The sequence below is a fragment of the Triticum urartu genome, chromosome 1A (assembly GCF_056163025.1).
Source record: "Triticum urartu cultivar PI428250 chromosome 1A, HENAU_Tu73, whole genome shotgun sequence".
NCBI lineage: Eukaryota > Viridiplantae > Streptophyta > Magnoliopsida > Poales > Poaceae > Triticum > Triticum urartu.
This window is the reverse complement of record NC_141873.1, coordinates 378,770,809-378,784,406: the sequence shown is the minus strand read 5'-3', so window position 1 is coordinate 378,784,406 and position 13,598 is coordinate 378,770,809. Positions and strand designations below refer to the sequence as shown.

General features: G+C 53.2%; 1 protein-coding gene across 1 annotated transcript; it reads left to right on the top strand.

The window, feature by feature from the left end:
* Window positions 1-8,978: 8,978 nt before the first annotated feature.
* On the top strand, window positions 8,979-10,452 carry LOC125513216 (expansin-B6). The gene is made up of 3 exons (XM_048678256.2): window positions 8,979-9,289; window positions 9,394-9,503; window positions 9,583-10,452. Exons 1-3 carry the CDS (start codon window positions 9,097-9,099, stop codon window positions 10,090-10,092), a joined length of 813 nt encoding a protein of 270 aa, XP_048534213.1. The 5' UTR covers window positions 8,979-9,096; the 3' UTR covers window positions 10,093-10,452.
* The last annotated feature ends 3,146 nt before the right edge of the window (window positions 10,453-13,598 follow it).

Below are 13,598 nucleotides of genomic sequence, written 5' to 3'. Positions count from 1 at the left end.
CTTGGATTTGGCTTCGGGTATAACCATGGTGGTGAAATACCGGTCTTCTTTTTATGACATTCTTGGCCCATCTGACACGGAACATCGGGACCTTCTCTCCAGCGTAGCTCAGCTCCCAGATCTCCTCGATCCTTCCGTAGTATCTGTCTTTGTCGTTACCGGTGTAGGATTCCATCGTTACCCCGGAGTTCTGATAACCATCGCTCTTCATGTCCTTTCCCTCGGTGTAGAATGTGTAGTCGTTGATATTGTACGCCTCATACGTCATCAGGTTGTGCTCGGCGCCCTGTGACAAGGCGAATATGAGTTGTTCTTCTGCAGAAGAATCCTCATGTAAAGGGTACGACAGAAGCTTCTGCTTCAACCAACGCGTGAAACATTAGTTGTGCTCTTTGATTATATCTCCATCCGTCCTCTGTTGGCCTCGGTCATTGTACGTCTTCTCAATAAAGGTTTTGTGCTCTATCACCCAAGGATCGACCACGTCTATGTGTTGTAGCGCGACTAGGTTTGCTCTTTCAAAGTCGGCGAGTCGACCCTCGAAGTCGACATGCATTTTGCGGCGACCCTCACGGTGACCTCATCCAGCGAGCCTGCCGAGGTGCCTGTTGATGGGCAGACCAGTGGGGTTCTCGATGCCTAGATAATTCGTGCAGTAGGAGATGCATTCTTCAGTCAGAAAGGCCCTGGCTATGCTTCCCTCTGGACGTGACATGTTGCGAACGTATCCTTTGATGACACCATTCATCCTTTCGAATGGCATCATGCTGTGCAGGAACGTCGGCCCGAGTTGGATGATATCCTCCACGATATGGACCAGCAGATGCACCATAACGTCAAAGAATGCAGGCGGGAAGTACATCTCAAGCTCGCATAGTATCACCACGATCTCTTCCTGTAGCATTCTGAGTTGCCTCACGCCAACCGACTTCCGAGAGATGACGTCGAAAAAGTTGCATAGGCCAAATAGCGTTTCACGGACGTGCGCGTCCATGATCCCACGGATTGCAACTGGAAGTATCTGCGTCATCAGCACGTGACAGTCGTGAGACTTCATCCTGCTGAACTTCTGCTTTGCTGGGTCTAGGTATCTTCTTATCTTCCCCGCGTAACCGTAAGGAAGTTTTACACCTACGAGGCAGGTGAAAAACTGATCGATCTCCTCCTGACTTAGAGTGAAGCACGCGGGAGGGTAGTCATTTCCAGTCTTCTTGGCCTTTTTACCTTTGCGACGACTTTCCGTGTCCTGCTTCGCCTCATCATCATCATTAGCGTGAAGCTCCTCCCTGATGCCCATTGATTTCAAGTCAGCCCTTGCTTTCGGCCCATCTTTGGTCCTCTCTGGCATGTTGAGCAGGGTACCTAGCAGACTCTCGCACACGTTCTTCGTGATATGCATGACATCAAGGCTGTGAGGCACACGGTGGATCTTCTAGTACGGCAAGTCCCAGAAAACAGACCTCGTTTTGCATACCTTCAGCAGCGGCTCTGGCGCCTTTCGCTTCTTTCCCGGCTCTGGCGCCTTTTGCTTCTTTCCCGGCAGTGGGCAATCTTTCCAATTTTTCAACAGCTCGTCTATTTCCTCGCCGCTCCTCGTACGCGGGCGTCTTCGGGGTTCGGTTTCACCATCGAACGGATCCTTGCGTTTCCTCCACGGGTCATCGTCGCGAAGCCACCTTCGATGTCCCATGAACATGGTTTTCGACGACCCGTGATCTCTATCTAGCTGGCGATACATTGTGTCATCTATGCACCTGACGCATCCAGAAAATCCGTGGACCACCTGCCCCGCGAGATATCCGTAACCGAGATAGTCGTGCACTGTCGTGAGCAATGCGGCTCTCATAGGGAAATATTCTTTCTCTGCGGCGTCCCACGTATATGCTGGCGTTTTCCACAGCGTGTCTAGCTCCTCTTTCAGCAGCCCCAGATACATATTGATGTCATTCCCTGGTTGTTTCGGCCCTTCAATTAGCATACTCATGTGAATGTACTTCCTCTTCATGCATAACCAGGGGGAAGGTTGTACATCCACACAAACACAGGCCAGGTGCTATGTGTGCTTCTCTGGCTGCCAAACGGATTGACTCCATCGGTTCTCGCGCCCAGCACGATGTTCCTTGGATCCTTCCCAAATTCTGGGTGTTTGAAGTTCAACGCTTGCCACTGGCTCCCATCCTTAGGGTGACTCAGCATCTTGTCTTTTTATTTATCTCCGGATCATTTGCGCCATCTTCTCGCTTCTTCTCCTCCCTATCCGCGTGCCAACGCAGGAGCTTTGCTACCTTAGGGTCCGTAAAATACCGCTGCAGACGAGGAGTGATCGGAAAGTACCACACCGATTTTCGAGGAGCTTTCTTCCTCTTCTTGTATCGAGTGACGCCGCACACTGGACATATGGTAGACTCCGCGTGCTCGTCCCGATAAATGATGCAATTGTTCATGCACACATGGTATTTCACGTGCGGTAAATCCAGAGGACACACGATTTTCTTTGCCTCCTCGAAACTGGTCGGGCACTTGTTCCCCTTGGGAAGACGTTCATGCCAGAATGACATGTTCTCGTCGAAGCATGCGTCGGTCATTTTGTGTTTTACCTTCATCTCCAGAGCCATGAGCGTTACTTTCAGGCGGGTATCCTCGGGCCTGCATCCTTCATACAATGGAGTAACCACGTCTATCTCCAGTTGATCCAGCTTGGCTTTCTCTCGGGCGGCAACTCTTGCGTTATCCGTTTGCTTGAGAAGCAGCTCTTGAATATGAGGGTCCTGCACCCAGCCCATCGATGGTCCAGCGTCGTCTGCTCCGCTGGCATCTTCATCTTCATGATCATGCCCTTCGTCTGCTCCGGCATCTTCCTCATCATCATGTCCGGCATCTTCTACATGATGACTGTGTACAGCATCACCGTCGTGATCATGTCCTGGAGATTCTTCGTCTTCTCGCCCGCCCGAGCCGCGGTGGTTGTCTTACTGCCCTTCCTCATTTCTTGCCCGGTCCCCATGGACGACTTCATAGTCATCTTCATCACCTTGCCACTGATAGCCATCCATGAAACCACGCAAGAGCAGGTGGTCCCGCACCTGCCCGGAATCTGGGTCCGCAATAAGGCTCTTCAGCTTGCATCTTCAACACGGACATCTTATCTCCATCTCGTTCTTTTGAAGCATCTCAGCCTTCGCGGAGCTCAAAAACCTATTCACGATGCCTTCGGTCATCGTGCGGACCATGGTCGCCTGCGGGGTAGAGCAAAACGATATTTTAGAACCAAGAAAAAATTTGGCATGACTTTCCCTAAAAATAGGACCAAAAAGAATGCATGGTGCCAAAATTCTCGCCGAAACGGAAATGAATCAACAATCCGGCGAAATATTGGCAACTATCGCATTTCAAATACTGGTACCTACAAACACAAACATATATGCAACACCACAAACATACATAGATCTAGCTAGGCCACAAAAAGTGCATGTGCATGTTGTTGGAGGGAGAACAACATAAAGATAGCTTCCCCCTTACTTACCTATCAAAAAGGTAATTTAACCACTTAATTTGGATGAATCTATGGTGCAAATGAGGTGAGGAGGAGGAGGCAGCCGAGACAACTTGGAGGAGGAGGTGGAGAGAATAAAGTGGGGAAAGTGAGTGGGTAGGTGTGGCTGTCCAAAATATCTTGTTGGTCCCAGGTTACTAATGGCGCACCTGCTGGTGGTGCGCCATAGTAGTTTTGCAAAAAAATAAAAAATATATATATATACTAATGGCGCACCGTGGCATAGTGCGCCATTACTAGTTGCCACGGTGCGCCATTAGTATATTTGGAAAAATGAAAAAAAATTACTAGTGACGCACCATGTGTCTGGTGCGCCATTTGTGTCTTCCACACTAATGGCGCACCTGCACATGGTGCGCCACTGCTATATAGTAGTGGCACACCACATGTCAGGTGCGCCATTAGTATCCATTTCATCTATAGCCCTTTTCCTAGTAGTGAAGGGAACCGATACGTACTGTATTGTTACCATCGAGGATAAAAATATGGGGTTTATATCATATTGCATGAGTTTATCTCCCTACATCATGTCATCTTCCTTAAAGCATTGCTCTGTTCTCTTGAACTTAATACTCTAGATGCATGCTGGATAGCGGTCGATGTGTGGAGTAATAGTAGTAGATGCAGAATCGTTTCGGTCTACTTGTCTCGGACGTGATGCCTATATACATGGTCATACCTAGATATTCTCATAACTATGCTCAATTCTATCAATTGCTCGACAGTAATTCGTTTACCCACTGTAATACTTATGCTCTTGAGAGAAGCCACTAGTGAAACCTATGGCCCCTGGGTCTATCTTCCATCATATTAATCTTCCAATACTTAGTTATTTCCTTTGCCGTTTATTTTACTTTGCATCTTTATTTCTCTTTATCATAAAAATACAAAAAATGTTATCTTATCATATCTATCAGATCTCACTCTCGTAAGTGACCGTGAAGGGATTGACAACCCCTTTATTGCGTTGGTTGCGAGGTTCTTATTTGTTCATGTAGGTGCGTGGGATTTGAGCGTGATCTCCTACTGGATTGATACCTTGGTTCTCAAAAACTGAGGGAAATACTTACGCTGCTTTACTGCATCACCCTTTCCTCTTCAAGGGAAAACCAACGCGGTGCTCAAGAGGTAGCACAACCCACAGGTACCAATCTGAGGTTTTGGAGGAGATGGTGCTGGTGAAGATGTTGAATGGACGTATCACGAGGCCATCATTGCATGAACATGGAGGGGCGCCGGTTGGCCTCCTCCAACTGCCTATAAGAAGGAGAGGGGGCAGAGCCCCATCGCATCTATGTCTTCTCGCTCATTCTCCTCCAATCCTGGTCGCAGCAACCATCTTGCCGAAGCAACCATGGCACTAGTGAGGAGGTTCACCGTCGAGGAGAAAGGCAAAGCCCCCACGGAAGAGCCGGAGGTGCCTCCGCTGAAGAGGGGGCGCGACCGCCCTCACAAGTCCACCATGACATCCACGGGGGTTTCCCAGGGGCGCGAATGCGCCCCGCTGGGGATCCGCATCGGCTCCAGCACCCGCGGGAGGAATCCTTCCCGTGAAAGCGGTCGCGGGATCCGCAGAGCCGAGGCCGAGGGGGAAGGTGCGTGATGGCTGCCCAACCACTTCGCCTACGGGCCCACTCAAATGACACGGCCCGTGAGTTCATGGTGTGGATGCAGAGGCCGCTGGGCACCAAGATCCGGTTCTCATGCTCCTTCGCGGAGGAGCTACCGGCGGGAGGACCCGTCGGGCTGTGGTTGCAGCCAGATGGCTGCTACACCGGTCTTCGTGGGCGGAGGTTGAGGCCACCCCCTCAGGCTACGTCTATCTGACTCGTGGGTGGCAGACGCTCGCCCACGCCCGCGGCCTGAAGGGAAGGCACACCCTCCACTTCAAGTATGACGGCGCGATGACGCTCTTCGTCAAGATCTTCGAGGAAGACAACAGACGCCTAGAATGTTGACCGGAGAGCGACAGCAGCGACGGCGACCATCCCTCTTCCGACGTTGACGCCCTCGACGGCGAACTTGCCCTTGGCGACGGCTGCAATGCCTCTAGTGGCGATGATGCTTCCTTCGGGGAAGGCTCGAGTGACGGCGACCACAGTGAGCCGCCCCGTCGCCGCGCCACGATCAAGGAGGAGGACTCCGACTAGGCGTTGCGGCGTCGGGGCCAGTGCCTCAGGAGCTGCGGCCTTCGGGAGGCTGTTTTTTTCATTTTTATGTACTACACTAGAAGTCATGAAGGGCCCCGCGGGGCGTGTAAGAAACTGCGCCGCTTGCGCCTTTGGCTTAATGTTTTATTGCGTTTCTGAGTCATGTTGACGTCTCTTGTTTAAGCTCAAGCCCTTTTCTCCTCGCAATAGCTTAGCCCCCTGCATCACCGAGACCCAGTCCCCAGGTAAGCTTCCGTCGTCGCTGGTATGTCAGGTCGCAATGCCATGTGCAAGGCCAGGAGGTGAGGGACCCAAGGTCCGGTAAGAGCTCATGAGGCGCGATGCTCAGGGGGTCCCCTTTGACACGCAGGCAGCTTTCGGACGGGAAAGGATTTTCGCCTAAACGAGATCGCGAAAACAGAGGTGTGGTGTCAATAGTAAGGCTCGCGCCTACCGCAGGGAAGGTGACTTAGCTCTGGGTGCTCATGATTCATGAGGTGTTCCTGCGTCGTGAGGGTGTGCTTTTCCTGGATCCTGATCCTCCGCTTTTGTCCTGAAATGCATCAAGGCAAGCCCTGATAGGGGTGTGTGAGAGGACTGGCGTACTTTAGCGTTTCGAGCGGCGCCTATGTGGGCGGGCCGCGCCCGGCTTCCCGTGCCCTCATGCGTGGTTTGCCCCTCCTTTTCTTGCTCACCAAGGCGCTCTACGTCCTCGGGACCTGGCCCTCAGACAAGCTCATCCGCCGCTGGTATGTCAGGTCGCGATGCCTGGAACAAGGCCAGGGAGAGGGCCTGAGAACCAGTAGGGGCTCCTGAGGCGTGATGCTCAAGAGCCCCCCTTTAACATGCAAGAGGTTTGCATGAAAAAGGAGCGGTTCGCCTTGCGGATGTGCCTAGGAAAGGGCTTTAACCAGCGACACACAGTATACAAAGCAATTTTACTTAGCCTTTTGCAGACAAAACTGCCGCCTGATCGAGGTGGGTCTTCCTGAGGCGGCAAGGTGTCGTCAAGGCCGCACAAGCGCCTACCTCCTGAGGTTCCTGCGTGTTAGCCAATTACGAAGTACGAGAGGCGATGCACGCTTTCTTATCTGCTCATGATCGTACCGTGAAAAAGACAAAGGCATTAAGGGCTTGGTGAGGTGACGTGCACGACACCGGCCCGCGAGCCAGAGCTCGGTCTCTTAGGTTTTTCAACTGTGTAGGGATGGGCCCGAGCACATGCGCTGTGCCGGTAGCCCCCTCTCATGGGACGTTCAAGGGGAGATCTGGCAACGCGCGAAGCCGGCAGAGGCGACTCCAGAAGTAACATACATCAGCCACAGGGTTAACAGCCACAGAAGCTTATGAAACCGTAACTAGTTCAAGGTACATGAACGAAATGACATGACTGTAGGGGCGTACCCTCGCAGTCTGAGGATAATGTAGCCCGAGGGGCGCCCTCAACTGAACAATCCAAAAAGTCACCTGGCACCGGTGTTGTAGAAGCGTCGAGGTAGCTGAAGAGGCGTGCCATGGAGATTGCTCCTCATGAATCGGGCGGCTCCGGAGGCCTGGGGGGCTCACGAGGTTCCGGGACCTCCTAAGACGCGACCGTCGAGCGCCTGGCCTCGTGAGACGCCATGGCACGCTGTGCCAGGCGCTGGTACGAGGCACCCACGTTCAGCAGGCCGAACGGCATGCGAATGTAGTTGCAGGGGTAGCCCCCACTCCGGCTGACGCGCGACGGTCAGAAGAGGTCCTGTGAAGCGGCCCCATTGAGGCCCGGGATGTTGTCGCAGACGTGCAGCTCGCCACCAACGTCGGGGGCAGCTGCTGCACTGGCGGGTCGTACGGGGGGACGCTCGTCGCGCATGGCTTGCGCCTCCTGAAGCTCCTCGATCGCCTTGGCAATGAATTCTCGTGCCCCTGGCGCCTCGCGTCGTGCTCCCTGCTCGTGGGGGCGCGCATCGAAGCACGGCTCCAAGTGGTGCCCGAACACCTCCTTCATCGCGTTGGTCGGGTCAGAGGCTCTCCAGACGGAAGTCCCCGAGCACATCCAGAAGGAGGCGCCAGGCGCGCCTTCCTATGCGGGAGGGAGAGGCGCCCCGGCAACGGGCGCGGAGAGGCGATGCCGGCGGGCTTCTTGGTCTCCGGACGGTTCTCAGGGAGAAGTTGTTTCTTCTTCGTGGGAGTGGCTTCGGGAGGCAAGACGCCGCCTTCGTCATCAGAGTTCTCGGCTACCGCAGGCGACCATGATGACGCCGCTGCACCCTGGCATCTTGAGGACGTCGTAGCCATGGTAGGTTGCAGCCATGAACTTGGCGAGGGCACGGTATTCGAGGATAGCGTTGTACGGGAGGCTGATGTGGGGGATGTCGAAGTCGATGAGCTCAGTGTGGTAGTTGTTGCGCTTGTCGAAGGTGACAGGGAGGCGCACCACTAACACTTCGGTTTCATTTTTCTTTCCAGACGGATCGATTGCTTGGCTGATTGGCTAAGGTGAGAGAAGATGAAGATGGATGAAAAGAATGAGGGGTTTGTTTGCAAATTTGAAGTGGGGTTATGTCCTATCCTCGGATCCTGATTAAACGGTCAAAAACGACATATGACTGATACATCACCATCACCAATTGTGATTTTTATAGTAGAGAAGAGAAAATGATTTTGAGACGGGCGGTAACTGTATGGTTGCGTGCCCATATATTTTGTTGTTGCGGTTGCGGACTTGCAGCCACCCAGAGGATCAATCGATGCGATGCGAAGATGAATTATCACTCTAGAAATGGCGGATACGATGATTGCCTCCAGAGTTCCATTGATTCGAGGTGGATGCTATTAGTTTCCGTGTGGTATTGTGATCGACCTGGCGCTGGCGGGGGCGATGGTGGGGTCGTTCGTCCCCGTGGTTTCCCACCGCATGTGCTGGGATCAACAACCGCGTTCTCAGCTAATCCACATCGAGTTGCCCATCTCAATCGAAATCATCAACACCCCAACCCCAAGAGATTATTTTTGGGTAAATCATTGGCCGGTACGCACCTGTCCATACCAACGTAACATGGCATAGCGGCCGAGATGCGATTTTTATAATGGCGATGCTCGTGAACCGAAGCCTCCAATCCCCCATGATTTCCTCCCAACCCCATGTGAGCATACGACCGGTGAGCCACAGCTCCTCCGGTGCAGTGCAACGGCCGTTGCCGATGGGTGGTGGGTGAGGGTGACGACGCCGGTCCAATCGCCCGCCCGCCCGCCCCGCGGCCGTTCGTTTTGCCTGCCTATAAATAGTCCGGCAAAGGTCCTCCCCTTGGACCATCAAGACACAGACCAGAGTCCACAGCACAGCAGAGCACCACCACTACTACCACCCCCAGTGGCAACCCTGACAAGGCTCTAGCAGCTTAGCTGAAGATGGCCGGGCTACTCTCTGTCAAGGCCGTCGCGCTCGCCGCCGTGCTTGCTGCCGCGTATGCCTCTTGCGCCGCCGCCGAGCAGCCGGGGGCGGCGGACCTCGACGCCTCCGCCGTGTCTTACAGCTCCGCGTGGCTTCCGGCCAGAGCGACCTGGTACGGAGCGCCCAACGGCGCCGGGCCCGACGACAACGGTACGTGCCTGCCCATCGAGCCGTGTGGGTGCTTTTGATGCAGCGATTGCTCTCTGTTCTAATGCCGTTGCTCAATTTGGTTCACCGGCGTGGTGTACATGCAGGCGGCGCGTGCGGCTTCAAGCACGTGAACCAGTACCCCTTCTCCTCCATGACCTCCTGCGGCAACCAGCCCCTGTTCAAGGACGGCAAGGGATGCGGCTCCTGCTACCAGGTATGTATATTGTATAGTACACTGTACTGCACACACTTATCAGTCATCAGTGTGTTGACTTCTTGCCTTGTGCTTTCAGATACGGTGCAGCGGCGACAAATCCTGCTCCGGCAAAATCGAGACGGTGATGATCACGGACATGAACTACTACCCGGTGGCGCAGTACCACTTCGACCTGAGCGGCACGGCCTTCGGCGCGCTGGCCAAGCCGGGGCTCAACGAGAAGCTGCGCCACTCGGGCATCATCGACATCCAGTTCCGGCGGGTGCCCTGCAACTTCCCGGGCCTCAAGATCAACTTCCACGTTGTGGACGGCTCCAACGCGGTGTACCTGGCGGTGCTGATCGAGTACGAGGACATGGACGGCGACGTGATCCAGGTGGACATGAAGGAGGCCAACTCCGGGTCGTGGACGCCGATGCGCGAGTCCTGGGGCTCCATCTGGCGGATGGACTCCAACCATCGCCTCCAGGGGCCCTTCTCCATGCGCATCACCAGCGACTCCGGCAAGAAGCTGGTGGCCAACAACGTCATCCCGGCCAACTGGAGGCCCAACACCGACTACCGCTCCTTCGTCCAGTTCAGCTGATCCGAGTCCGACCGGCCCATGGGCGGCCACGTGCGGCTGCATCATGCGTGCATGCGCTCTGGCGGTCTGGCCCCTCTGCTGGCTACGTACAATTAATCGCTCGGCCGATCGAAATCATTTGCCTTATTTTATTTTTTGTATTTGCGTGGGATCAAGGAGCTCGAGATGCCGTCTGTCTGGTGTCATATGTGGGGTCGTCGTCGTCTAGCGTCTTGAGCATGTGTGGGAAATGCGGGAGGGCATAGTTTGCATGTGCTCTCCCGCCCACTGACTCTGTGTAGAGTACCATACATGAGATGACACTACCGGTTTGTAACCAAATCCAAGTTATTATAAATTATATACGTACAGTTTTTTCTACTACTTATTTCTCCGAGTCTCTTCTTATCAGCTCCCGCTTTTTCATATATATATTTTTTGAAACCAGGCAAAAGCTTTGCCATTTCATTAGGGAGAAGAAAGTGTGTATATATAAAGAGACGGGCCGTGGCCGAAACGAATGCGTTACTCTCCTAGAATTACAACTCTAAGGTGGTTTGCTCCGGCTTTGACCTAAAGGGCTGCTTTTTTCTTGATGTTGGAGAAGATGATTGTAGGCCTTTGTCGAGATATGACGAAAGATCCTAGCATTGCGCTCGTTTCAAAATTGCCAAGAGGCGAGCATGAGAATGGACGCGGTAGATTTAGACGCTCTGCCGTTGTGGTGAGAGACCGCCTCCCACCATTCAAGAATGGGAGTCGTGGTTGCGCCGAGAAAGGGGGTCGGGATTATGCCATCCAACCCAATCATTCACCATATTCCAAATCCGCACCGAGTGTCGACATTTGAAGAGCAAGTGAGCCGCCGTCTCCTGTTCTCGTGCTTGCATTTTCGCAATGACACATCCGAGTTATACTTATATTTTCATAACTTGCAAAAGACGGCTTGTATTATGTGACGGAGGGAGTATGTTCCATCATAACGGATGAACCAGCTCCAAGATTGAGGATTTTGCCTCCATGGCCCCATTCATGGACTCCAAGCGATGCATTCATGTAGGGGTCATGCGGCTCGGAGTTGTTTGCTACTTTTGTACTCCTACAGTACAAGCGGATATTCAGCTGATATTGTGATAAACAGTACGATAGCTTTTCAGAACAGTGCCAGCCATCAGTCGGAGCAAAGGGTGTGCAAAAGGGCCCAATTAGTTTTCATTGTATGATCTGCCCATCCAGAAAAAGTATCAGCATAATCATCACGAGCACCAAAGCGAGCTTACTTAATTATTTTTGAGTCAGTGATTAGTGCAGCCAACAAACGTGTAAAGCTCATCAGTATAACCGTCAGTCTTAGCTGTGTAGGAGTTCTCTTTTTGCGACAAGGAATAGAGTAATCTGCAGATGTTCATCGGTGATTTCTCCCTTTCATGAGAAAGTCGGCAACATGGCCGCGCGCTTAATATTCACTCCAACACTACCTTCAGACTTCTCTAGATTCTCGCCGTAATTACTGGCGTTTACGCCCTCACTGATCTCAGGGGCTGACTGCAATTAAGGTAGTACGTAGATTCAGAGTCAACAGACGACTGAACTAGGTGTTAATGAATGCGTGCCGTGATATATGCTGAAGAACTTGTCTTGTTTAGCTTTGTCTTGTCCTGAACTTGTCTTGTTGACGTAGTAGGAGTAGCGTTTAGCGATGATCGAGGACGGGTCTCTAGCTCTGTGCCGAAAACGGAGGAAATTGCGGTACGTTCCGCAATTCCATGAACTCATAGCCTCATGTGGTCTACGAAGATGGTCATACATTTGTGCTGGTACCTCAACTGAAAGGTGAAAACCACCCAAGAAAGTCGTACATATCTTCTTATCTCTTTGGAGCTCAGCGTGGCCTAGTCCAAGCTCCAAGGAGAGGATACCCGATGTCTGGACATATCAGGCTGATGTACACGGACCTTGGAGTGCACATCCAACCGATATCTAAGCACAGAGCAGTCTGCATGATCGGCAAAATTTCACTTTTATTTTCCCGCTGGTCCAGAGGAGAAAAGGCACATGCACTGGCCTATCAGAAGGCGACGTCGTCAGGGTTTATCCAAACACTTCGCCAGTGAAAGGGACAAAAGGTGACCGACTCCGACTCATGATGGGCCAGGTGCATGTGCAGGGCGAGAAGTTGGACGCCGATGGCTGCGGCGCATGTGAGGTGCGCCCAACTTGTGCGCGGATTTCCTCCTGCTACTATTTGTTACTCGGCTATAGCTACTTGGCACGCGAAATGGCGCTGTTGCAGCAGATCTTGAGGACCCAGTGGCCGCGATGCCCATCTCAAAAATGAGTACCTCGTGGCGCGCACGCACCCGCTATCTGAGAGCTGACTCTCACCCATGCGCGGCCGCTGGGTTGCATGTGCGCGACGCCGGGCTGAGCTGAGCTAGCCATTGTGCACCATCGTCGGTGAGGAAGGCGTGGACGTGCACGCACGCTCGTTGATTCGGTGAGCCAGGATTGCGGCTCACTCGTGGTACGTTTACTCGCAACGTTGCGGCTTGAATGCGTGCAGTGCAATGAAGGTGATGTTTTTTTCTTTTTCCGGACGAGCAGTTAGCCTGAAGTTGAGCGCGCGGTGGTCGACGACGAAACACGGATGCGCATGTTGGCGTTGCTTATAGGATTAAGCAAGCGAACATGCGGGTTTGCATCTGCACACAAGTTCACGTGGCATGGCATGGCCGTGTGGTCATGGTCAATAAGTAAGTACGATCGGGGATCGTGGATTACCCCAAGGAAGGAATGGCCGTCACGTTCTATCTCCATACAGATATCACGGAGTGCGTCCCGTGATTACTGATTGCTAGAGTGCACGAACACGATACGCACGTCGACCGCGAGCGTCTGTGTTTGCTCGGAGATTTCACCTCGGGGTCACAACAGTCCGCTGTTGCGGAACGGCGATGCGTATCTTCTTTGCGGGAAAAGGGAGATGCCACTTTGACTGGACGAGATTTGCCTGCTCCTCCGTCGTGTGCTTATCCATGCTCCTGTTTACGTGACTTGATTTGATTGAAGCAAAATAAAGCCCGATCTCACCCCCTTAAAATCAGGGTGGGGCGTCCGATCCGGTGCGGCGGCGGGTGTCGTGGCCTCGTGGGGGGACGAGACTTGCCTGCTCCCCCGTCTTGTGCCCATCCGTACTCCCGTCTACGTGGCTTGATTTGATTAGAGCAAAATAAGGCTCGGCCCCACCCCCTTAAAATCAGGGGGGGAAGATGATTAGATTAGAAAGAAAAAAGGAAAAAAGATAGCCGTAGAATTAAGTGGGAACACGGATGGGAGCACGGGGAGGGAGCAGGCAAACCGGATCCCTCGTGGGGATAGGATGAATAGATGCACTGCTAGATACGGCCAGATTGAAGAGACAGAGACGGAGCTTGCTCCGCGGGCGAAGCCATTCGGCTGAGGGACCACTAACTAACTACCAGCACGGCCGGGGGCTGCGGCGGGTGCGCGCGGTCTGCTGGCCCGGC